Here is a 27151-nt window from a genome sequence, read left to right as displayed (position 1 = left end):
AAATTGTCTCCGAATAAATATTTTTTTAGGAATGTAAGGCTAAAATTGATAATAATTTTCAACAATATTAAATGAAAATGCACAACATTAACAAAAATTGATCTATTTTTATTAAATTGATAATTTTGTAAATTATTTATTTATATATATATATTTCTTTAATAACGTGAAAGAACTAAAGTAATTAGTACTAGTTTTTATTTTGGTAACTCAAAAAATGGAAAGAGGTAGTCATAAAGAAGGAACATAACTACGAGTGTCGTTTTGTTCTTCTCCCTTATTTTACTTTTTAAAAAAACAGAGTTGTATGCTTTTCGCTATATTTGTGTAGCTCTTGGCAAAGCAACACTTTTGAGAGAGATCTCATCTCATCCTTTTTACACAGAGAGAGAGAGATCTCATCCTTATTCCTTTCAGATCCCAATTTCCCTTAAAAACAAGTAAAAGATCAGATCCCAGCCATGGATTTCATGAAGGTCTTCGATCAAACGGTCCGCGAAATGTAAGCTCTCAATTTATCATCTTTTGCTTAAATCTCTAAATTTGTATCATCTTTTAATCTTTTTCAATTAAGATTAGCTTTAATTTACTCATCTGTGAACGGAATTTAAGAAATAAAGAGACACTTTTGAATCTTGTGGTCCTAAATTAAAGATGTATATATATGTCGTTTGAATCTTGTGATTTTAAACTTGCCACGTAAGATGTTTGGATTGTCAACTTACTAAATATAGACATGACAGACTAAAAAGGAAAGTAAGACACTTCAATTGTGACGGAGGGAGTAATTGTTTTATGCATTACTAATTTTTACTGGGATTTTTGCAGTAAGAGGGAGGTGAATTTGAAAGTGTTGAAAGTACCTGAGATCGAGCAGAAGGTAAACTTTTTTATTTTATAGCTCATTGTGAGTATACAGTATTTATTCCTTGATGTTGTAGATTAATGACTGATTAATTAAGTTAATGAACTACTTGCTCAAGCTAAGGACCTTTGAATTATTACTAAATCTAGCGGAACGATATTCGATCAAATGACAAAGACGTTGTTGAGAAAAAGATGGCTTTTCCCGGATGAAATGAAAATTTCTGATTGTAGTGAGTACACTAGATTTTCTGAAGTAAAATTGTGTCGCTTTTGTTGAGTAGAAAATGTATAGAAGAACACATAGAGAACCCTATGGGGTTGGACCATGGAAATAACATTACAATGCTATCAACATCTTATTTGGCCGGATCTTTCAATTTCTGATCTCTGTCCTTATTGCGGCTCAGATTTCTATCTGCTGTTTGCTAATTATCTTAACCACCTACATAATTGACGACGTGTTGGGCCCTTAAAAATGAAGTTTAGTGTAGGCTAAATGTATTCATGAAAGCATCGGCATGGCTATGCTCTTTACAATACGTTTTAACTTTAAATAGTTCAGGATTACTTTTTGGTCTACGCATAGGCTGGTGACTATCCTTAAGTTAGGCTTTTTATATGAAAGGAGATGCATAGGGATGTTAGGACTTGGGGTGTATTCGGTATATGGAGGAAAATACTTTCTGGAAAATGTTATCCGATTTTTCCATGTTCGGTTGCTCAAAATTTTTGGAGAATATTTTCTCTAGGAAAACAAGTTCCTTAAGAGGAAAATGACTTCCCTAGTGATAGTAAGGAAAACAAGTTCCACAAATGGCATCCACATTGAATTTGTCCTCTCCACCCTCCGACACACCTCATCTTTACCCCCAAGCCCGTAGCCCCCATCCCCACCTCCACTGCCCATAGTATTTTTCTAGATTATATACAAATGCTTTTAGGATAATATTTTTTGCTTACGTTCTGAACACAAGAAAATAAGTAAGAAACCCACTTATTTTCTTGAAAAACGTTTTCCAAGAAGACATTTTCCTTCATACCGAACACACCCTTAGGACTCTCTTCTATTCATTTCCTTCCATTGGTTTGAATGATGATGTGATTAGCTCAACATGGTACTAGGTATTGGATGCTACTGAAGATGAGCCCTGGGGCCCTCATGGTACTGCTTTGGCTGAGATAGCACAGGCCACAAAAAAATTGTATGACTTATCCATTATATTTTCTGGATTCAGTTGAGTAATTATTTGTTTGAGTCTTTTCTTCAGCTGGTTGATCTATTAGGTATTTTGCAGCTCCGAGTGTCAGATGGTCATGAATGTGCTCTGGACAAGATTGACTGAAACTGGAAAGAACTGGCGTTTTGTCTATAAGGTAGGAACTGTACTTTTTATGGCATCAACTTTCATAGCTAAGAGAATAAAAACTTCAGCACTTCAAACAATACAAAAAGATAGCAAAGAGTTAAGCTTCCAGTGGTCAACTTTGTTGTCTCTTTTCGAGTTTTTATTCTATTAACTTTTCAAACAATCTCTTATTTAAATAGTTATGGAATTAATTTTTGTACCAGTCGTTGGCTGTTATAGAGTACTTGGTGGCGCACGGAGCTGACCGTGCAGTTGATGACATTATAGAACATACCTATCAGATCTCTGTACGTACTTTCATGTTATTGTGTCAATTTTCTTTTCTTCATTCGTCATTACTAAAACATAGAGCTCTAGTTTTACGAAACAAGTATGGTACTTTTTATGTCTTATGTATTTTTCATTTCAATTTTCTACTCAAGTCTCTCACAAGTTTCGAGTACATTGAGCCAAGTGGTAAGGATTTGGGAATTAATGTGAGGAAGAAGGCAGAAAATATTGTGGCACTATTGAATAACAAAGAGAAGATACAAGAGGTTAGGAGTAAAGCTGCTGCAAATCGTGAGAAGTAAGTATATTTTTAAGCTCTGACTTTACTTTTTATTACTCGAGAGTCCCTGAAAACTTTAATTGCACAATTACATGCTGATGATATCAGATGTTTCCTTTTAGGTACGTTGGAGTATCATCTTCGGGAATGACATATAAGGCAAGCTCTGCCTCTTTTAGCAGCAGTGGAGGCTTTCAGAGTAGTGAGCGATATGGAGGTTTTGGAAATAAAAGTGATGGTGATTCATTTAAGGATAGTTTTAATGAAAAGAATCGATATGATGAACATAAGGTTGATCAAAGTACTTATAAGTCAAAGAAGGGATCTTCTCGCTATGGCAGGTCTGTGCACCCGGCTACATTAACTTATTTATTTGATCATTTATTTTTGTTAAATAAGTGTTGCTGACTTCCTTTATTCTCCACTGCCTTTATACGGTAGCTGTTTAACCTTGAGGTTTTTGCATGAAAAAGACTCACATTTGGGGTTTGTGGTCTAGGACAGTTCATGCTTTTACGTAATTCCTGAACCTTTTATCTAGTGATGTATAACCATTCAACTAACATACTCTTTCAAAGCTTATTGCAGAAGAATGGAACATATATACCAGAAAAATGGAAAAAATGAGGATATATGTTATTATCTTCCCAGATGTTCATGTAGCTAGCACAAACTTTTGCTCTATCTTCTGCTTGTTCTAGAAAAAGGAAGTTATCTATGTTATCACTTCTCTATTTTTGCCTTGAAGGACCCATTTCAAACAAGCGTGAAGGGTGCTGTATTTTTTTGGGGAGCCCGGGGAGGGTTGGGGGATAAGGATAAGTGCTTCTGATGAATCCTTTTAAACTACACTAAGAAATTATAGACGAATCATATGGATCCTTTTAGCTACATTGAAAAATTTAAAACCAACTATAGTGAGATTGTCTGTAACAGATTCACACATGAGTTACTGTTACAAGAAGATTAAATACTTTTAGATGAGTCCACATAATGTAGGCTCTTTGCACATTGATGTTTTTATGTTTTGGTTAGCATTTGCTCCATCTTCAGGAATTTGATTTTGATTGATGAGGGAACTACTGGCGCCTGTGAACTTCTTTGATTTTTTCTCACTTCTTTCTGGAAATGCAGATGCGTTGGAAAAGTTTCATCGCCAATGTTTAGGCCTAAAATCGTCTATAATTAATATCAATTAATTGACCCTTGTGGTCCGGCCCTTCCCTGGACCCCGCGCATAGCGGGAGCTTAGTGCACTGGGCTGCCCCTTTTCTTTTTAATTGCTAAGATCCGCCAGCTTAAGGATTTGTTAGATATCATATCTAGAACTTTTCTTGACTATCATCTGCATTCTTATTTGTTGGCGAGACAAATAGTAGGATTATGTGTTTGTTGTCTCTGGTGTGTGAGGGTTGATGTAGAATGAACAGTCTGTGCAGTGATGTAGTGATCTTGTAAGATTAGAGAGAGTAGATAGACAGGATTAGGAGGAACTTTTGTTGGGAAGGTAATAAGTATAGGAGGGCCTTCCACATGGTAAGGTGGGGCACGGTTTTGGAAGATAAAAGAAGGGGTGGTCTAGGCATCAGAAGCTTGAAAACACACAACAATAGCCTACTAATGAAGCGGTTGTGGAGATGTTGTAAAGAAGTGGGAAGCTTGTGGAGAAGGATGAACTCAGACAAATACAAGGAACAAAGTCTTTGTTACACGGGTCCAGTTAATACTTCCCATGGAGTAGGCCTTTGGAAACATATTTGTAGCTTACGGCAACATAAAGATTAAAGTGGGGAATGGGAGACAGGTTTTGGCAAGATGCTTGGATAGGTCACACCACTGAAAATAAAATATCAGGACTTATATGGATTTACCACTAACAGATAGCTTGGTCTCAGACTGTTGGAATGGTAGCAGCTTGTGCATTAGCTTTAGAAGGAATTGCTCCGATTGGGAGATACATAGAGTGGCTCTTTGTTGGAAGATTTGGACAAAATGGCTCTAAATGTCGAGGCACCTGACAGTACCCTCTGAGACTAGGCAAACAAATGGAATTTTCTAGTTAATTCATGCTACAAAACAACTAGTTGTGAGGGGGGAAGTCCTTTTAGTTGGCCATAGTAGCACTTGTGGAAGTCCAAGGCTCCCTACAAAGTTTGTTGCTTTATGGGGTTGGTTACTCACGAGGCATGCCTGACAATCAATCTACAGAAAAGAGGTTTGTCATTATGTAGTAGTTATGTGTAACAGTGAAGGGGAAAATTGCAGCCATCTCTTTCTATATTGCTCTGTGGCAAGTCAGTTATGGTCGTCGTTTTTTAACTTATTCAAGATACCATTCACCATGCCTCATTCAGTGAGGGAGCTACTGTCCAGCTAGAGTACTGAAGGAATTAGGAAACCTGTCAGGAAGACTTGGAAAACAATTTCGGCTTGTGTTTGCCGGGTGTTCTGGAAAGAAAGAAATGCAAGATGTTTTGAAGAGAAAGCTAATAACGTGCGTAAGATTAAGTATAGATGGTTGTCACTTTTGGCTTTTTGGTGGAATCTACAGGGTGTTGAAGATGAAATTAGCATGGTGGATTTCATAGGCTTGCTACAGGGATAGGAAGTTGTATAGAAGGGATTCCTTTTATTTTTTATTTTTTTAAGGATTCCTATCTTTGCAAATTGTACTAGCACTGACTTAGTGATAAACTAATTTTTTTTTTTTTTAATCGATGTAACCAAAAAGATTACAGCGAGTAGAGTGACAGGAGTCTGTTGTCCATATAATGAGAAAGCTGAGCTGAAGTAGAAAGAAAGTTAAAAAGAGAAAGTGACAAAAGGCACAACAGAAAGGTAACAGCAGAGAGGACGTGAATAGAGTAGAGAAAAGAAAGATGAATAAGAGAGAAAATGTAGGGAAGTTCTTTTAATAATTTCTTTGATTTGAAAAAAAAGAAGAAACTTCTCTATTTTTTCATTTTCTTCTGAATTGGGCTTTTGATTTTTTAAATAGGTTGCTCCGTGGTCTACACTGGCTCTCAAATTTGTGCTTTTTCTGTCCTTTCATTTAAAGTGTGTTTTTTTCCTGCCCTCATACTTTAAGCTGCAATAATGAGCTTGTTTGAACTTTAGTTTCCCTCTTAATAGATATCATAGATAAATTTTAGCACAGTGTTGAATTAAGTTCAAAACTTTAAATAAGCTGTTTTTTCATGAATGGGTAGTTTTCTTGCATGTTTTAACATGTGTCTCTTTTTGCTGAACTTGATGACATCTGCAGCAAAGTTCAAGAAACTGTTTCTGCTAGTGGATCAAAGACGATAAAGAAGGTAGGTGAGCCTGAAAAATCTTCACGTCCTTCACAGAGCTCAACTGTATCATCAACCGATTACGAGGAAGATTTTGACGATTTTGATCCTCGGGGTACTTCGAGTTCTAGTAAGTATCTGTTGAGGTTTCGAAGAGGTTCAGTTTGTAGTCTTCTATTTTGTTTTTTTATCGGAGGGGACCTCCTTGTGCAAAGTTTCCTATAACATGTTTTATGTACCAATATTTATCTGTAAGTTACAGATCCAAAGATACGGGCCAAATAACTTCTGTAACTTTGTCCAAGCATGGGGATGGGTGTCAACAAATTATGCTATTGAAGGTAGTAGCAGGAGTCGTGTGCTAAATCAAAACTTAGGTTCTTTTTCAGTCAAGTAAAATTTATAAGTGTGTTGGTTGGCCAAATGATAAAAGTCAAACAAGTTGTCTTACCTGACTGTCCTATTTTACCGGATACAATGATCAAGGAATTAGAGCATATTAATATACTGGTCTAACAAAACAACAAAACTATTATTCATTTTTTAATACATCTATTTGATATAGGAGACATCTATCTTTACATTAGATTATTGTGCAGAAATGCCGGCCTTTTGGGTGCCAAAAGTAAAATTTGCGTCGTAAATCTCTTGGGTGGGGGGATGGGAGAGGGGTAATAACGCACATTGAATGAGAGCACATATGTGTGCTAAAAAGGAAACCATTGAGGTCCTAATCCAATATAGAATGCAACTTACAGCTTGATTTCTATTTGTTTGTTTCGAAATTTACCAAGTTATTTTGGCTGTCAAACAGAACCTTCTGCAGGGAATTCTAACCAAGTAAATCTATTTGAGCAAAATTTGCTTGGTGACCTATTGGATGCACCAACACCTGCTCCAACTGCTACATCTACAGTGAACACTGATCCATCAGAGGTTGATTTATTTGCTGATGCCGCTTTTGTATCAGCAAAACCAAAAAGTGAAACGGGTGTAACTTCCCAAAGTGTTCGATCAGAGGGTGATTTATTTTCTGATGCCAACTTTGTATCAGCAAAACCACAAACTGAAACGGGTGTAACTTCCCAAACTCCAGTAAGAATCCATCCATCACCCTGTTAAAAATCTTACTCTGAATATTGGTTGGTTAGTTATAAAGTAGCCATTTATCTTTTCTGCAGAAGGGTGTGGATCTGTTTGCCACCCAGCCTGCTTCTTCAGTTGCAGCTTCAACAATAGATTTTTTTGCTGCCCCGGATCCAGTTATACAGTCTGATAACAGATCCTCAAAACCAGACCAGATGAATATTAACATTGTTGATCCATTTGCTTCAGTTCCACTAAATACTTTTGATAACTCTGACCCTTTTGGTTCATTTGTTTCTCATAAACCTGCACCTATGCACGATGAAAATGCTACCAATGGTGGGAGTCATGAGGCTCGTGACAAAGTAAGCAAATCGTCTGTTGAAGCTAAAACACCACCGAAGAAGGATACATTTCAAGTCAGATCTGGAATATGGGCTGATTCGTTGAGCCGTGGGCTGATTGATCTGAATATAAGTGCACGTAAGTTCTGAGTGCTGGGTAACATCACTTACATTTCTGTTTAATGTTGATTATCATGTGTGCTGTTGCTATTCATATTTAGTGACGTGTGCTGTTTTTTCATCAAACGTTGATTCTGGAGGTGTTATGCATTAAGTTGAATTAGTCTTACAGTTACTGGATATTCTTCTGAAAACTACCCTTAGAAAAAACTGCATCCTGGTATGCCCTATTTGATTTCAGCATACACTTAATGAATGAGTCGGGTTGGATGATCTTGGTGCAACTTTCAGGGACGTGGTGGGCTTAGTCAGATTAGCAATATTTTGAGTCATTGATTGGATACTTAACAATGTCGATTACGAGGCCAGCCTAATTGCAAATTTTAGCAATGCAGAACTGTTCTTTTTGTCTTGTTTCCCAACTCACTTTTGCTCAAAAAGATGGTTCAGGCGTCCATGCTGAGCGCAGATCCTTATCAACTACGTGAATTTTAGCCGATTGTGCCTAATATTTGATGGTTTGACCATACATGTGCACATGTTGGAAAGATTTAACAATTTGAATGACAAAAACTACCCATGAGTGGTATTACGGAAAATTGAACTTTAACTTTTTTCCCCTAACTTGCAGCCAAAAAGGTCAACCTTGCAGATGTTGGCATCGTGGGAGGATTGACTGATGGATCAGATGAGAGAGAAAAAGGGCCAACTTCTTTTTACACTAGCAGAGCAATGGGTCAAGGAATCGGGCATGGCAAATCCGGTTTTCCATCAGCAGCAACAGCTGGAGATGACATATTTTCAAGTCTCAACACACAAAACTATCAGTTTGGCAGCTTTCAGAAGTGAATAATTGCTTTAATTGCCCTTGCAACACATATTAGGTCGCTCAGTTTCACTCAAGATATTCAATTGTGAGCTTTGACGATTGGAGAGCAACAGTGTGATTGTGTAAATTAGGGAAGTGACCAAATATTGGGTAACCAGTCACTATTTGAAGTACCATGCAGCTTCTTCTATTTTCCTACTATGAGGAGCTTTCTTGTATCCAATTTTCAAATCATATCTTGAAGCTTTTGTCATATATACATCAATAAACAGCAAACTCTAGGGCAGCTTGTTGCCATTAGGGTATGTGGTTGCGCACACTTGTTGAACCTGTGAGAGTGTGATAGTCATGTCAATTTATTGATACTGATTGCTCCTATATTAATGAGCGCCAATCTTTGTTTGACTGCTTTCATTATAACCTTTCAGTGTTGGATTGAAAGTTTTGCGAAAGCTGTGATTAATAGCTGTAGATGAAATATCCAAGAATTGTTTTCGTCATCGAAGTGAATTTGGAACAATTTCCAATGCTTTAGTAATTTAAATGAACTTCAAGATTAAGAGCATCACTAAAATTTCTTATTTCATCCTTTCCATTTCCTCAATATTCGCAATCTAGTAGCTGAAAAACTGTCACTGGTGAGCAAATCAAATCTTACATTGTAGCCACACAAACTTCTTATTTATGATACAAAGTACGAGAGCCGGTATGTGTTTTGCCTTTTCTTTTTCTTAGTCTAAAGATACAATATAAGTCCTGCATGAACTCCTGATCAGAAATCTAGCAGTTTTCCCCTTAGAATGGCTTCGGCTTTTCTTGCTTGCTTCACTGGTCCAATGATGAAAACCTGCAACAAAGCAATCCTAGGTGAGACCAAGTACACGAGTACACTGGGACTGCAGTTGGAACTGCTTTTGAGAAGAAGAAAACTTGACCTGTTTATTTTCTTGGTATTGGTACTTAAAAGACCTTCCCTTAGGCCAAAAGTAACCGTTCAATACCATATAAATGAACAACTCAAAGCAATTAAATTTAGTCAACAACATTGCAGAAACAGTAGTTAAGGTGGGAAACTCAACTATTTGCAATTTTGCATCTAAGATGTTTAAATCATGAAAATACGACGAAGGACACACAAAAAAAGAAAGGATACACGCAACCAACCACCTGAGGATCTCAAAAGGTACAAAGTAAAACTTGGTTGCATGTCTTGTTTATGTTAGTTATCAAAAGGAAAAATAACATGCGTACCATGTAAACATTATTGGTGCAAGGACAATTTCAAGAGGTACAATAGCATTCAATCTTTCACAATATAGCACTAACCTTATCAGGAGGACCTTTAGCACCTCCTATGAATATTTCAGCACTGCAAATGAAAAGATTATCAAAGTACCAAACATCAATACTTCATTACTAATAAACCTATACACAAATACAAGCAAAGACAAAACACTAGGTTAAAGGAGCTAACGTCGGGTGATAAGCTACTAGATAAAATCAGTAGATAAACAGCCTGTCATCATTTTAATGAAACTAATCTCAGGTTTATTTTTAGACCTTGAGAAAAAGTCGGGCAACACGTTTGAAATGCTCATTTTAATTGTTTTGCACTCTTACCCTCTCTTTCCCATTCTCTTTACACAAGAATCAAGATGCATTTGTTCTATACTTCATGGGATCTAGAATAAAAGAGGAAATTGTACATTGGAGCAAACGGGATCATGTTATCTTTGCTGTTTAAGCCCAGAAGCTGAACATTTAAATAATGTTTGGAAAAAAGGAGAGTTTTTACCATCCAACGGACAATAAGGCACACATTAAAAGCTGAAGTAAAGAAACATACTCGCATGACTCCTTTATCGACAATATAGAAGCTCCCTTTCTGCCAATAACACGTCCCATTTTCCCAGGGGGTACATCAAGAACAGACAAGATTTCTTCCTCATGGATACTTTCATCAGCAGAAGCAATATTTTCTGCAATCACAACCCACCTAATATTAGTACCATGCCTAAATGTACAAGCTTAGGACTTTCATCTGGGACATGATCTCTAAGTCTGAGTTCTACACGCCAGAGCAGCATATTTGGATGTATGTCTGCGTTGGTCATATAAAACAAACATCTGCATGGTTTTAGAACTGAACAAAACCTGTGAGACATAATTCATTGCTTTATCAAGTCAAATTTTCTTATCGATATCTGAAATCACAACTTTAACCTCCTTATCTCAGGACTAGACAATTTTAGAAGTGTGCTTCTTGAAAAGGTACTACTTACTAAATTTATGGCTCAGTGGAACCAATCAAACTTTTACCAGCATGCTTGCTATAGCTGCCTATATGCTTCGATCAATCAAATAGGCCTCAGTTCCAAATTAGTTGAAGTCGTCCATATAAATCCTTCATATCCATTCCACTCTATTCAGGCCCACTTCATTCCAATACGGAATAAATCATCTTCTTAAGACAAACTGGGGCTTCAAATTTTACCTTATCAAAAAAAAAAAAAAAAAAAAAAAAAAAAAGTGCAAACTGGGGCTTCTCTAGACTAGCGGTTCAAAATACATTTACTCCTATATACCTATATGCTTAAAAGCAGTGTTATCAAAGGCGCGCTTAAGCCCTGAAGCGAGGCTCAAAACATTTTGAGCGCTTCGCCTCGCTTTATGTGCGCTTCAGTGTCGTCATCAAGGCTCTAAGACATACTTTTCCTTGCCAATGAGCCTCTCTTGAGGAGGTGACACTAGATGATTGATATTTCACTTTATCTTAATATTTTTACAATTTCTTTGTCCATATATTTGTTATTCATGCTTATTATTATTAATCTTGGACTATATATATATATATATACATATATATATATATATATGTATATATATATATATATATATATATTTGTATTTTTGCACCATTGCGCTTTTTTTCATTAAAGCCCACGCTTTATATGCGCTTCGCGCTTAAAGCCCCAGCTGACCTTAGAGATTTTTTCGCGCTTTTCGCTTTTGATAACACTGCTTAAAAGATGAAATCATTTCCATGAGATAAACCATAAATGCTTTATACATTTACGGCAAGCTTAGGGTTGAACCATGTAAAGCTAACAGATATTCTTTCCATCCATTCCTTATTTGAACTTACATCTCATAGCCAAAGAAAAATATTGTATTGCCGAATATAAAAAGCCATTCAAATCTACATATGCCCGAATTTACATGTAAGAATCAAACAACACCAGTTAATACTGAGAGAGACGGGGTAGAAATAAACCTGGAATTGGAGGTAGAGGCGGCCAGTCTGCAAAATGATTGTCATTGATGCAGAAACAGCGACAATAGAGGGCACCACGGACAGCTAGGCGCCATAAGGACTTTTCACACAACTTTTGCACCATCTTATGGTATATATAAAGAAGAAATCGGACATCATCTGCAGCAGCACGGATCATCTGTTCAGACAATGGTCTATATGTCCAATACTTTGGGTCCTGCAGATGTGAAAGACATAATTAACCATAGAAACTTTAAGTAGATTTAGTGACTGAAAACTACAAAAACATCTATATTCGCAGGGGGGGGGGGGAAGGGAAACAGGCTTTGACAAATAATTCATCATCTCGCAGTTGACCTTCTACTATTTATCTCTCTCATCAGAATTTCTTGTATGTGCTCCTATTTAACACTTACATAATGCTACTGGATGAAACGAGAAAAACATAGCTGAGACAAATGATGGCTTTCCTAGAATAAGAAAAGGGAATTCAGACAACATGAGAAAGATTCTTCCATCTTTTAGCCATAAAAACTTTGACCAGGAAAGAGAGATCACAGATCAGAGGAAAACATGGAACCTTCTCTCCTGGCTAGGACCTATAGTAGCAAAATCTTACTACTCAACATGTGAAAGGACACATCTCCCATTATTTGCTTAGGATAAAAGGAGACAAACTTGGGGTGTTTATTTCCTTTCCTTTCAGTTTAGTAGTTGGCTCTCCAATTGAGGAGCAAAATGTTGAAAAAGCCCCCCATCTTTCCTTTAGAGGCTGAAGTACACATATTAAGGTCTCTAACTACGAGAAATGGGTCCATCTTTTTCCTTTGACATACCCGTGTTGAAGGGGTGTGATTTGGTTATGGATAATACTTCATGCAAATTCTTCAAAATACACTAAAAATTAGCAAAAGAACTGCATGTACCCGTACCGGTCACGTATACATATCCGTAAACAAATCAATGTACATATAGCTACATATGGACATGATTTAATCCAAGAAAACAGCTTTTCTTTGCTGAAGTGCAAGCAAAATTTTAATTCACCTGTCTTAGAAGAACTCTAACTTCTTCTTTCTCATCATAAGATATTCCTGTCCAACAAGCAAGAAGATGTTTAGTTCCCACAAATTCCAAATCTGCATCGGCTCAAAACTTAAACCGGAGTAGAGAAGCACTAAGTTCAACACACAAACACAAGAGAACACTAAATACTGCACCAAACTCAAACTGTTCCAACCCTTGCAGTTCCTTTAGGGTGGGTATAAAGAAGTAAAGAACACGAAGAGTAAAGGTTTGTTTGGTCTGTAAACAAGTTATTTTAGCAATAAAATATGGAAGAATTTCAATCTTAGATTAAAAGACTATGTATGGATGGTCTGAATTGTCTAAACAAGAATTCTTGAACAGTGAACAACCAGGAACAACCAGTATGGGAATAATTATTTTGAGGGGATTATAATACAGAGATTAAATAATGTCGGGATTATTTAGTGGATATACTTTTATTGGTAGGTATTTGGTTCATTGGACTAAAAATACGATATACGAGGTATAATATAAAACTAGTGTATTGTTTAAAACTGGATAAATTGGATAAACTTTTATTTTAAATTTTATCTCTTTCTAAAAATACTTTGGGAGAAAAGCTTTGGAGAAGGACAAGTGTCACTTTGTTGATTTAAGTTGCTCGGACTCTCCGAGGCCTATAAGCTTGATAACAGGAGTGTACAAGATCATAGCAAAGATTTTGGCAGAAAGATTGAAAAGAGTGGTGAGCAGCTTGGTCAATAAGCATCAAATGGCTTTCATCAAAGGAAGACAGATTATGGATGCTGCCCTTATTGCTAGTGAATGTGTGGATTCTAGATTGAGGGGAGAAGCACCTGGCATCATGTGTAAACTGGATGTGGAAAAGGCATATGATCATGTGAACTGGAATTTTCTACTGAACATACTCAGACAGATGGGTTTTGGGGAAAAGTGGGTGAAATGGATCAGCTTTTGTATCAAGACTGTTAGATTTTCAGTTCTTGTAAATGGAGAACCTGTGGGGTTTTTCCATTCTGAAAGGGGGCTTAGACAGGGGGACCCGTTATCCCCATTCCTGTTCATTCTAGTCATGGAGGGATTCAACAGTATGATGAGAGTTGCACTTGAGAACAGATGGGTGACAGGTTTCAAATTGAGGAACAGGGAGGAGGAGAATCTAAAAATTTGTCACTTACTCTATGCTGATGACACAATCATCTTTTGTGAGCCTGAGGTTGACCAGATCAAGTATATCAGATTGATGCTAATAGTCTTTGAAGCTTCCTCTGGTTTAAGTGTTAACTGGAGAAAGAGCAGTTTATTCTCTATAAATGAAGTCCCTCGTATACAAACTTTGGCGGACATTCTGGGGTGTAAGGTGGAGACCCTTCCAACTGTGTATCTTGGAATGCCTTTGGGCTACAAGCATAAAGCAATGGGGATATGGGATGCCTAAAGCAATGGGGATATGGGATGGCATCATAGAGAAGACAGAGAAGAAATTAGCAAAATGGAAAGCTCAGTATCTTTCTTTAGGGGGCAGGCTCACTCTAATAAATTCAGTCCTAGATTCTTTGCCCACTTATGTGATGTCTTTGTTTCCTATCCCTACCAAGGTGATCAAGAGGCTAAACAAACTGAGAAGAGAGTTCTTGTGGCACGGTAACAAAAAAGGAAAAGGCTATAATCTGGTTAAATGGAAGGTAGTCGAAAAAAGCAAGAAACAGGGGGGGATGGTCATTAGGAACTTAAGGCTACACAACAATTGTCTTATGATGAAGTGGTTATGGAGGTTTAATGAGGAAGAACATTCACTATAGAGAGAGGTTGTTCAAAGTAAATATGAACAACACAATCATTGGTGTACAGATGAAGTCAACAACACTTATGGTGTGGGAGTTTGGAAAACTATCAGAGCTTTGTGGAACATGCTGAAAGAAGATACATGTCTTAGAGTGGGCAATGGCTCTAATATACTGTTCTGGAATGATGTTTGGATAAATGGAACTTCACTTAAGAATGCTTTCCCTGATCTGTTCTCCATTTGTTCAAATCCGAATGCTACAATTGGTGATTGCTGGACACTTCAAGGTCGGAACCTGCTTTTCAGGAGACATCTGAATGACTGGGAGGTGGAAAGAGTGGCAGAACTTTTGAAGGATATTGGTTTGTTCACTGGTACAACCAATATACCTGATGCTATTAGATGGAGACACAACTCTGATGGAGCCTTTTATGTTAAGAGGTTGTACAGGAAAAGAAACACGGTTGCTAGTGAAGGGAGACCAGGTTTATGGAAGAATGTTTGGGAAAGTATAGCACCTACAAAGGTGAGATGCTTCACTTGGTTGGTTGTAAGAAGGGCATGCCTAACTCAAGAGGTGCTTCAGAGAAAAGGCCGAACTGTTGTGCCCAGATGTTTTCTATGTATGCAGACGAGAAACAAATAGCCATCTCTTTCTTCATTGTAGATTTACAGCACAATTATGGTCAATGTTCTTAAGTCTCGCAGAAGTCAAATGGACAATGCCTGAACATACTGCTGATTTATTGACCTGTTGGATCAGAAGAGGGGGAAGCAAGAGCCAGAAAAAATGGTGGAGGGTAATCCCCGCATGCATTTGGTGGACAGTATGGAAAGAAAGAAATGGGAGATGTTTTGAAGATACATCAAATTCTATTCAGAAAGTGAAGGAGAATAGTATTGTATCTTTCTATTTTTGGTGTAAAGAACAATGTATAGAGAATGTAGATGACCTTGTAGATTTACTAGGAGCACTGTAAGTTTATCTTTATCTTTAAAATCTTTTTCTTTACTGTCCGTTTTTTGGAGGTTGCCAGCATACCCTTAATGCTGAGGAATACAACAGTACCAGTTTCTCAAAAAAAAAAAAAAAATTGCTGCCGCACCCGTGTCGGATCCTCCAAAAATACACTACTTTTGAAGGATTCCACACGCACCCGTCGACATTTTTGAAGAGTCCGAGTAACAGTGTCACTACTTTATCCCAGGAGTAGTAATCCTGGTGATCATTATTCCACATAAAGTGTGGTATAAAAGTATACCACAAATGTAGTATAAACAATCCTGGCATTGCTAGTCCCAGAATAAAAAATTGTACCAAACATGGGACAGAATATCCCACCGTTTATCCTGGGATTATAATCCCTTAGCCCACCAATCAAACTACCCCTAAGAGTATTCCAGCAACTCCCAGATAGAAAGTAAAACATAAAGAGCATTTATATAGCTGTCGCAAGGGCCAAGATAACTCTTGCTCTAATATTCTTTAACAAGGCTTTTGAACTTTAGATTAACTCATCTATGCTTTTCTAAGAAAGTTGCTAATAATAAATCAAATCCTGGCAGTTATTTGAGACACTTCGGTCATATTTTGATCAGTAGCAAATACACTTTTGATCAATCAAGATGAGGAATTACATTTCAACCATAAGATACAAAGAAATGACTGCCTCTCCTGTTAAGAGTAAAACTGCAGCTTACTATCCGCAAATAAATTAGAATTTAGATAAAAAATGTATTATGACAGTGCCAAAATGATTAGAGGTAGTTTGCCGAACTGTGTTATACGCAAATCCCTTAGTCCACCAAATCTATTCCAGATAATCTACAACTAAGAAAACTATCAGATTACTAAAATTCTTTTTATTATAGATTTATTACTCGTTATGCCTTCCATCAGGCCCCCACCAAGCCAAAAGAACATAGAATACTCATCACCCCTGCAGACCAACCCATTACTCGAATCCTTAGAAAACACCAACTTAAAAGATCTGAAATGCTAGAGATCAGGGCCAAAATATCAAGATCTTCAGGCTCGTAGGTGACAGCAATTTGAACGAAGGGCAGAGAAAGTGAAAGATTCAAAACTGTAAAAATATGAAATGAAAGAGTCCAAAAAACATTGAACGAAAAAGTTCATAAGCAATAAAGCCACACCGGCATAGTGTTAAGGGATGCCAAACAACTTGAGTACAAGCTGTACTCAAGTTGATAGAACTCATTAGGTTTAGAAGCCAGCATGGTAATTGTGATAATTTCAGATCTTAATGAGGTTATTATTTCTCCCTTGTAACTTGTTATCTAATTTTATAGAAAAATGCATTCATATACATGATAGTTTCCACTAGATGTTAGGCTTCATTCATCCTTGCTTTCAAGCTCATATCTATCTAGCAGGATCAACAGAACAAGGTTGTGAAAGTTCAAGGCACACGTAAGCAAGTAAAAGATATAAAACAGAAGAAAGATCAATACCACAATAACGTGGGTCAGCAAGTAGACCAACAAATGATATGTAGTCATCTGGGACCCGTGCTTGTCCTTCTTGTTCATTGATCAAAGAATATGCAATCTGCTTTAGGAGAGAGTATAAACATTAATTATCCAAGGGTATCAAACTGGTCACAACCATACTACTCTCCATTTATCACTTCAAGGTAAATAAACCCTAGCTATAATCAGCTAACATAATCAATGTCAAATTTATAGAAAGAACAGACAATCGGACATGCAAAGGAACATATTCTGGGAAATAAAAACAGAAAGATAGAGAACAAACGATGAAGGATGTGACTCACTTAATCTCTAATATGTTTTCGAATCAGTCTATTCAATCCATAACATGTAATCACAATTGTTAACTTCATCACCAACCAGTTGGGAAGAAGAAACTACCGTGAAGAATCTAAAGAATGATCATTGACAGTCAGAAGGTCGAGTAAAGAAAACTAAAGGAAGGACCCATGTGGTGAATCGGTACAAACCAAATGTAATTGAATGGACTGAAAATCCAAGAGTACTACTTTTACCCTTCACCAATACTTGGCAGTAAGGCAGTAACGAAAATTAAAAAGGCCCCCCCATAAAGCGGCCTGGTATGTTGGGTTTCGTAAAAAAAAAATGGAGCAGCAAGGAGGTAGGTTGAAAATATGATTCAAATTCTGTCTTAATCCTTTTGTCTCAATTTATGTGTCTAACTTTCCTTTTTAGTATTTTCCAGAACAATGTCACTTTCTATATTTAGTAACTCTTTAATTTCAACAATCCCGCATGCCATATTTAAGACCATAAGATTCAAAGGGCATTTTGGTACATTATACACATCTTTAGTTTAAGACCACAAAATTCAAAAGTCTCCATTGCTTTCTTAGACAGTTAGACTCCGCGTCTAGTCAAACTAAAACACAAAGTGAATCGGAGGGAATAAAAATTTATTAACCATAGGGCTTTAAAACAGTCACTTATAAGCAGAAAGCCTGTAGCAAATCTGAGAATAAATATTCAAACTAAAATATCTCAACAACCAAAAATATCTAAAAAAAATTTAAAGTTTAACAAAGTAGTAAATCCGTCATAAAATAAACAACTAGTTATTGTAGCAAAACTATAACAGCTAATGCAATATTTAAAACTCCTTTGCTTTAATTGCTTCAATCTAAAACATTGTTCCTCCTTAATTTGTGTTTTTTGTTTGTGCTTGATTATCGAGAAATTGCAGGGGGGGTGGTGGAATTAAGGGTCTATCTTCCATCACAACTTCCTATAGATCATAGGCTTCAAAACAAGACTTCATTTCACAGATCAAATTTGATAGTTTTCACCGATGAAGGCTTGTGGGCCATTTGAGGAGAGACTGTTGCTTGCCATGTTGAAAAATATGGTTAAAAAATAGTTTCAAATGGTTCTTTTTGAGTGAACTCACAGATCCTATAATAGAAACTGAGGCTCTGATATCACTGTTGGGTTCTTTAAAAGATGGAGCGACAAGGAGGTTGAAAATATGATTACAATTTTCTCCTAAATTTTTAATTAACCATAGCATTTTAAATAGCCACTTGAAAACATAAAAACCTGCTGAAAATCTGCAGAATAAATAGTCAAACTGAAATGTCTCTAAGATAAGTTTAAATTTGAAAAAAGTAGTAGACGGAGTCTAAAACTAAACAACTAATTATTCTAGCTAAACTGTAGCAGCAAACACAACATTCAATAATTCCTCCTTCACAAATCATGTGACCTACTCTTTGATCGTCCGCTCAAAATTGCTTAACCACTCCCCGGAGCAACAAACTTGTCTATGTACGAAATTCAAACTATTCAAACGACCAATACTATTATTAACTCGAGTTTGTCTTTCAATAAACATGTCTATCTACAGACATCTTAGCTATTAATCTATTGTTTATAACATATACTACTAATAGCTGTATCGACTCTAGTTTTAACATGACTTTCTTTTAACAAACTGCTCCAGCTTCATAAATTTCAACTATTATCATAACACATCTTAAACTAAAGGCATGTGCAAATTAAGTATACTGAGACAACTTCAAGTGAGAATTCTTGCCTGTGTATCCACAACATTGTGCAACTTTATGCCGAACTGAAAATACAATGCCTGAAAGAAGAATGAAGAAGTAAATTAAACATGCAACAAAGCTTCATAATACAAAGAATTTAAAAAGAGAAGAAATCAATAAGAGACCTCACTATCTCGTTTGCAATCATGAATAACTTTTGTGATGTAATTAGACTCAAGTGCAGGCTTACAGGCTTGGATAACAGTCTCTCCACCTTGAATAGCGTCAACCAAATATATTGCATCAGGAAAGGCGAGCTGTACAAACAAAAGTTTATCAACTGGAAGCATTATGAATACTAGGTTAGGCTGCAAATATCACTTTTTTGTTTTGATCTGAAACAAGCAGACAAATTTAATGGCAAATCTGAATATGCCACAGCCTTAGAAGCTCTTTATGGATGGTGAAGCCTTCAATTCACCAGACAATAAAGAAGAAACTGAATATTACGATTCGGAGGCCAACTATTTGAGAATCAATGTTTTGAAGGCAAGGATACAAGCACAAGGATTAAATTTAGCACAAGGCACATTTAAAATTACTTTTGATAACTCCCAAAATACACTCTTACCCCAATCTAGACGACCCAATTTGACTAATATGAAGATTTAGAAAGAGTTTTTTTATATTACCATGTTGTAGTTAGTTTGAGGTATGTGTGTCAATAGCTTTGACTTCGTATGGAAGTTGGGTACTATGTTGAGAAGATATCACATCACATGAATTTTAGAAAATAGACAGTATTGCCTATCAACCAATAAATAGTGGTATTACCATAAATTTATTTTGAAATCTTGAAGACAGTTAAAGAGGGGTCAAATCAATTGAAACAAACCAAAAAGTAGCAGAAGTTAGCTGCATTTGGATTCTGGAACAGTTGGAACTTATATAAAAACATAAAAAACATTGGGAATGCAGGGACTACAAAAGCAGCAAGAGAAAAAGGAAACAAGGAATAAGAGCAGAAAGGGATATGATCAAATCATTCTTTTTTAAAAAGAAATACATGCTGCCACCACATCGCGAGATTTTTTCAAATTTTAAACTAAGAAAGCCTAAAAAGAAAGTCAGATCATTGCAAAACTGGCTGTATATATTCTTAATAGCATCAACTTACACTTTTTAAGGCATGTAGGTATTCTAACCCTAGCACTTCACAGTCCATCACACTCATGTAAGTTGAGGATTGACTTTTCAAAATATCCATATTCCTCTTTCCTTCATTCACTAAAAATTTCCTCAAACCTACTTTTTGTCATAATTTTCGATGTAGCAAGATTTTCTAGAAAAGAAAAAGAAACTGGAATTTCTGATGATACCAGCAGTTAGTTTTAGGTGCATTTGTAAAGAAAGAAACCGAAAGTGTTTTTATGGCTGATCAACTCCAACATTTTCCTTAAAGGTAGTTGTTTAATGAACTTATTTAGTTGGAACTATCTAGTGCTGACTACTTTCTGGATTTTGTTAGCTCCCTGATCGTAGCTTAGATTTTCGGTATTGGAGCTATTATCGCACTCTTTTGTACTCACTGCATCTTCTTGATGCCTTTTAGTGAAATTCTCTTCCTTAAATAAAAAAAAAGGTAAAGCCTAAAAATAGCTACGATAAAAGCTTTATCATATCAAATACACTTTATAAGGCTTCTCTAACCCCACCAACACTCTCCAGATCACCCTATTTGTCAAAGCTGAGGATTGTTGTCTAAAAATAGTTATATCCCTCTCTCCTTCCTTGCCTAAAAATTTCCTCCATGATCTCTCTTCCGTCACATTTTTCAACTGCTTACTCTTCAGTCTACCATTGGATCTTCATTCATTGCTGGTAAAATGAGTGACAAAAGAAAGGAAGAAGATCCAACGGAACTAGCTATGATATCTCAATGTTGAACATGTTGAAGATGTCTATTCTCATACTTCTCTTCCAAATCACCTGTTGTCTTCCTCCTCGATCAAACATAAATTCTCCCAAACACAGAGAAGATCACAGATGCAAACAGCCAAAACAGACTTTCATATGCTACTAACAGTGAAAACCTTAATTACGTTGCCCGTGTGTATCATGACATCTTAGAGAATGTATGAGGTTCTCTGATGCCACATGCCAGTTTTCAGCATTTCAAATACTCCACTAGTCAATTGGGACATCTAAGGCTACTGCGGATGGTCAGCAGAAAAAGATACATTTGGAGAATATAAATGTCAAAGACATAATTAAGTAAATAAATTGTACTCTCTCTAACAATTTAAGCTTTTAAATTAGATGGTCACATACTTTAACATGGTATTAGAGGCGACGAAGATCTTAGGTTCGAGTCTGACCGCCACTCACCATAAAAAAGAATCATGCCCGCACATGAGAAGGTTTGGCTGAAGACATAATTAAGTAAATAAAGGTGTGCTCTCCTTAAATTTTTACATGAGATAGTCACACACTTCAACAATTCAAAAACATATACCTCGTAAAAAGGCAAGCAGGTGTAGCTTTTAGTCTTAAACCTGATGATCTAGGGAGCACATGATGTGGATATGGTAGAAAAGTAAATATTTTCCGGGAGAACCATCTTAATTATGCCCTAGTTCATCAAGCTGCAAAAATAGAGCATTAAAAGATACTTCACCAAAAGAAAAGTCCCCTAATCATCCCTCCCAAACCAGGATTACCACGTTAAGTAAACTGAAACTTTTGAGCAAAACACATCAAGTCTGAAAACTCTACATTACAAGCTCATAACTTCAAAGGCTTACGGGCGTCCATGAAAAGCATGACCATCAAATTGGATTAACATTTTCATTAATCTAGAGCTGTATGGACCACTATTCACTAACCTCAAAATATTTCATTATTGCAGGCCATGTAACACCATACTTCAACTTAAATAATTTGAAATTTTAAGGCAGAATGACACGATATACATTCAGATTGTGGATTTACCTGCATAATACAGAGAGTCCCATGGCGACAAAGATCAACACCCTCACAATCAAAACCAATAACCAGTTGCGTCTCAGGAGAAGGCTCCAAGAATTCAACAGGTAGTTCAGATGGATTAGTAACAACATGGATTGGAACTGAAGAAAAATGTGCCTCGTCTTCCCCTTGGATTTTGTCCCCTGTGAAGACCAACATCAAAGAACTTTCAGTCTTCATTTACAACAACAACAACATACTCAGTGTAATCCACAAAGTGGGGCCTGGGGAGGGTAGGATGTACGCAGACCTTACCCCTACCTAAGAGGTAGAGAGGCTGTTTTCATTTACATCCTTCTTTATTATTTCTTTTCCTTATGACAAAAACTTTTAGGTCAAATACAACATGCCATAGTTAGTTATGAACCAACATGCAAATATTCATGGCTCAGCATGCAAATTTGGACAAGCAATATTCAAGAGTAATGCCACCAGAAAAATTGCACATACAAAAAAAGTACTAGTAACCCGAAGAAAGCACGAAAATTAAAAACCGAATTTCATCAAAATGGAGAATGTAACATCCAAGATAACAAACAAGAACACATAAAAATAGAAAGTCCAATGATTAATCAATGTACTAATGGACCTATAGGGCTATAACAGGACGTAAAACATAGAAAATTTGGACTTGCCCATATCTGATTGATGCAAAACCTTCAAGATTAGTGCCACCAGAAAATTTACACACCCCAAAACTAGTACTAGAAACCCCAAGAAAGCATGAAAATAAAAACCCAATTCCATCAACACCCAAGATATCAAAAACCCAAAGAAAGCCAGAAAAGAAAAGGATGAAAACAAAGAAAAAGAAGGAGTTTTAATGGGGAATACCAGGGTCAGGAGGCAAAGGAATGCTTGTTTGTTGAGTAGACGCCATTTGATCCGACCATCCAAGCAAGATCCCCAAGTTTTCACAGACAAATATTTTTCATTCTTTGTTTGGTTTTCTTGACATATATTATGTAACGCCTTCACTATTTATTGAAACTGTATGCTTTTAAGAATCTTGAAAAGAAAGATTGTCCCCCCTAAGAATCTGGTTGGAATTTGGAAAAAGGGATGCTTCTAATCATGTGCTAGTCACGTGAATCTCTTTTCATTTTCTTCTTTATTTTTTTTCTTCAGTTTAGTTGTTTTTTTTAAAAAAAAAAAAAAGGTTAAGCTTGCACAGTTTGACGATTCACTTTTACTTGTTCATTATATTAAATATTTTAATTGAAGTTATTTTTTATTAAATAGTTTATTTATATTTAAATTGTGCTTCTTAAACATACGATTAATGTGACTTCTTCTTATTAAACTTGTTTATGTCTGATTGATGCAAAACCTTCAAGACTAATGTCACTAGAAAATTTGCACATATAAACTGTTCTCACAAAAAGTACTAGAAAATCTAAGAAAGCATAAAAATTAAAATATAATTTCATCAAAATGGAGAATGTAATGCCTAAGATATCAATACCTCAAATAATCCCAAAAATATTCTCACAAAAAAAAAAAGAAGATGAAAACAAATAGAAAGAATAATTCTTATCGCTAAAATCATAAATTTAAATGATAAGAAGGGAGAATGCGATAAAATTATCAGGATTAGGAGGCAAAGGAATGTTGAGTAGATACCATGTTATCGGAGCATTCAAGCAGATCAAGAAGTCTCAGAGGAAAATATTCATTCTTTACTTCTATTGATATGTAATGTTCACTATTTATTTGTATTGTACATGGAATCTTGAAAGAAGATTGTCTCAGTAAGAATCTAATTAAAAGTTGAATAAAAAGAACGGTGCTTACCAATGTGCTGCTCACGTGACTCGTTCGTCCTTTTCTTCTTCTTGTTTTTCTTTCTTTTTTAGTGGGTCTTTTTGTGAAAAAGGTTAAATGTTAGGCATAACACATAAATGGGGCTTGCCAATAATTTTCACTTAGACATCTGAATTGAAGTTATTTTTCATCAAATACTTTATCTATAGTTAAAGTGTGTTTATTAAACATACATTTATGTGGCTTCTTCTAATTAAACTTGCCACAAAAAAATTGTCCATACAAGAAGCCCCCAAAAAAGTACTAGACCCTAAGGAAGCATGAAAATTAAAATCTAATTTCTCAAAATGGAGAAGTTAACACCTGAGATATCAAACCCAAATAAACCCAGGAAAATCCACAACAGAAAAAGGGCGAAAACAAAAGAAGAAGAAGAAGAAGCTGGACCATTCAAGCAGATCCCCAAGTTTCAGAGGGAAATATTTTTCATTCTTTGTTTCTCTTCATATGTCACTTTCGCTATTTATTGAACCGGTACATAGAATCTTGAATGAAGTTTGTCTCAATAAGAATCTGTTTTTTTTTAATCTGTAAGAATCTGATTAGAATTTGAAAAAACAGAATGTGCTTACCACGTGCTAATCACATGTTCTTCATTTTCTTACCACGTGCTAATCACGTGTTCTTCATTTTCTTCTTTCTTTTTTAGTGGGCCTTTTTGGAGAAAAAAGTTACTTTCCTCAAAAATGCAAACAACTAGAAACTCACAAACGAGACTAATTTGAACATACAAGGTGCCCCCCAAAACAAGAAAGTACTACAAACCACAAGAAATCATGAAAATTAAAACCCAATGTCATAAAAATGAAGAAGGTAACACCCGAGATAACAAAAACTCAAAGAAACCCAACAATATTCACAACAAAAAAAGATGAAAAAACAAAGAAAAGGAAGAGTTTCGATGGCAAAATTGGAAAATTGGAGAGATTACCACGGTCAGGAGGCAAAGGAATGTTTGTTTGTTGAGTAGACGCCATGTGATCGGACCATCCAAGCAGATCCCCAAGTTTCAGAGGGCAATTTTCATTCTTTGTTTTTGTTGATATGTAACTTCCACTATATTGAAACATATTTAGAATCTTGAAGGAAGATTTTAAGAATTTGCGTCTTTTTCTTCTTTCCTTTATAATCCGTAAGAATCTTATTAGAATTTGGGAGAAAGCGAAAGGTGTTTACCACGTGCTAATCACGTGTTCTTCATTTTCTTCTTGTTTTTTTTTTCCTTTCCTTTTAGTTGGTTTTTTTGGGGGAAAAGTTCTTTTCTCCGTCTACTTCTACTTTTTCATTATATTAAAAATAGATATTTATTTTTGCTTGTGTCACGACCCAAAACGAGGGTCAAGCCGGCACCCAACACATTCCCCCCAAGTGGGCGAACCCTTCCCTTACCTAACATATAATCTATCAATGCGGAAGAATAATATAAATGTTAATAAGTCTCAAATATCATATAAAGTAATAATTGCGGAAATACATAAACTACCCAAGGAATCTGATCTGAATAGTACAAGAGCTTCTAAGTATACAACTTGAATAAAAATTACAATCACAACCTGAATACAACTTCTTTTTAGAATGAGAATTTAACAGAAAAGTCTGGATGAACTCCGTGAGATCCTTGAAAGCTAACTGAATCTCTCAAGTACCTGGAACAACTCTACACCCCGAAAAGGATGTAGCAAGAAGTATCGATAAAAAGCAACACGTCTTGGTAGGCATCGTCGACACAATTAGCTAACATATATAAAGAAAGAAAGCGAAAGATAAGCAGATAAGCGATCCCAAATGCGTCCTAACACATCCCGTAAGTCTTTGCAATAATGTGAACCACACTAGATCTCGAAGTCTATAGTCATAGCCTAGGCGGAACCTCTAGCCTTCGAATCCATCAAGTGTCTAGGTAAGGGATTAACAAGCACGCAACATCTCAAATAATTTAACAACCAAAGAATCAAGGCTAAAACGCACCATGCAATATAACAAATACAACAAACAGAATCAGAGATGTGAATGCATGTAATATGAATGAGTGTGCGATGCACGTACACACATGCTACGGACGGAGTACCTCCACATCTCGATAGTCATGACTCGCAGGGGACCCAAGGCGTCCATGTACCGTTGTGGCGTGCAACCTGATCCCATAAATATTTGTTGTGGCGTGCAACCCGACCCCATAAATTTATCAAACTGATTTCACACTTCTCTCATCAAATCATTTTCATACCATTTCCATCATGTATGAATGTATGCATGCATGAATGCTGAATCACATAAAATCAATGCCAATGAATATGCTATGGAGATCATAAACACCATAAGTTATATCAAGTCTTGCATAATATCATTACCAACAGTAAATCATAATCAAGATCCCATTCGTGTCTTATCACAATTCAATCTTTTACTACCAATTAAAGTTCCACTTCCTCACTTATCATCATCAATACCAAGTTATAAAGTTCACATCAATGTATCATGGGGAAATGAGTATGTATGACATACATGATAGCATAATCAACTATAATCATAATAAGAATCTCATCCGTGATTTATCATAAACACAAATCAAATTCAAGCGTAATCTCATAATTCTTCCTCCTTCCGATGATAAGCGACATAATAAAGAGAGATGAAAGCATAAGCAAGTCTCAACTAGCAAATAAGGCGACAAGCCCAATCACAACAATAAGGCAACAAGCCCACATAAGTCAGAAATCATACCAACCTAATCGTATATTCATCCCAACTCCATACCCGAAAGCTTAACATGCTTTCTTCATCAATAACTAACTTCTACATATGCTTCGCTAACTGGAGTCTAACCAAAAACGTAAGCCGTAACCTACATAGTTCGAGCCGGGAGCCGAACAATCAAACCTTTGCCTTGCCTTTTCGGAGCCTCAAGTACTCCATGTAAACAATTCTAACATAGAAACAAGAAACTACGATACCCATATTGCTATACATTCGTTCAAATCAAAATCAACTAAGTAAAAGAGGGGAAACGGGCCGACAAGGATAAAACGGGTATTTCAAAGATGGAATAGGTAACTCAACGTTTTAGAAGTTCAATTCTACTCCCCAATTTCTACATTAACCAGAGAATAGGTCAATTTCATCATCAAGTCAAAACCCCCCAATTTGGGTATAAACCCTAACTTTCAATCTTATAATTCTTCAACTATAAAGGAAGATTCAAGCCTATTGGTTC

General features: G+C 36.1%; 2 protein-coding genes across 4 annotated transcripts; one reads left to right on the top strand and one right to left on the bottom strand.

Annotated features, from left to right (window-relative positions):
* The first annotated feature begins 243 nt into the window (after positions 1-243).
* Positions 244-8834, top strand: LOC132029664 (clathrin interactor EPSIN 1-like). Of its 2 annotated transcripts, XM_059418972.1 has the most exons (11): positions 245-502; positions 829-880; positions 1990-2069; positions 2163-2241; positions 2438-2521; positions 2657-2802; positions 2907-3125; positions 6050-6207; positions 6892-7172; positions 7259-7646; positions 8259-8834. In XM_059418972.1, exons 1-11 carry the CDS (start codon positions 462-464, stop codon positions 8474-8476), a joined length of 1746 nt encoding a protein of 581 aa, XP_059274955.1. In that variant the 5' UTR covers positions 245-461; the 3' UTR covers positions 8477-8834. The 2 variants fall into 2 exon arrangements, with proteins under 2 accessions (XP_059274956.1, XP_059274955.1); XM_059418973.1 differs by lacking the exon at positions 2438-2521 and having other exon boundaries at positions 244-502.
* A 178-nt stretch (positions 8835-9012) lies between these two features.
* Positions 9013-25000, bottom strand: LOC132029665 (uncharacterized). Of its 2 annotated transcripts, none has more exons than XM_059418974.1 (10): positions 24869-25000; positions 22078-22256; positions 19272-19403; positions 19134-19184; positions 17042-17138; positions 12778-12824; positions 11731-11947; positions 10303-10435; positions 9783-9825; positions 9013-9303 (listed from the first exon to the last, which is right to left on the bottom strand). In XM_059418974.1, the coding sequence occupies exons 1-10, from the start codon at positions 24912-24914 to the stop codon at positions 9229-9231; spliced, it is 1020 nt and encodes a 339-aa protein (XP_059274957.1). In that variant the 5' UTR covers positions 24915-25000; the 3' UTR covers positions 9013-9228. The 2 variants fall into 2 exon arrangements, with proteins under 2 accessions (XP_059274957.1, XP_059274958.1); XM_059418975.1 differs by lacking the exon at positions 24869-25000 and adding an exon at positions 22948-23131.
* Between the last annotated feature and the right edge of the window lie 2151 nt (positions 25001-27151).

Source organism: Lycium ferocissimum, chromosome 9, assembly GCF_029784015.1.
Source record: "Lycium ferocissimum isolate CSIRO_LF1 chromosome 9, AGI_CSIRO_Lferr_CH_V1, whole genome shotgun sequence".
NCBI lineage: Eukaryota > Viridiplantae > Streptophyta > Magnoliopsida > Solanales > Solanaceae > Lycium > Lycium ferocissimum.
Note: the sequence above shows the minus strand (reverse complement) of the source record. Positions and strands in the feature narration are given on the sequence as shown.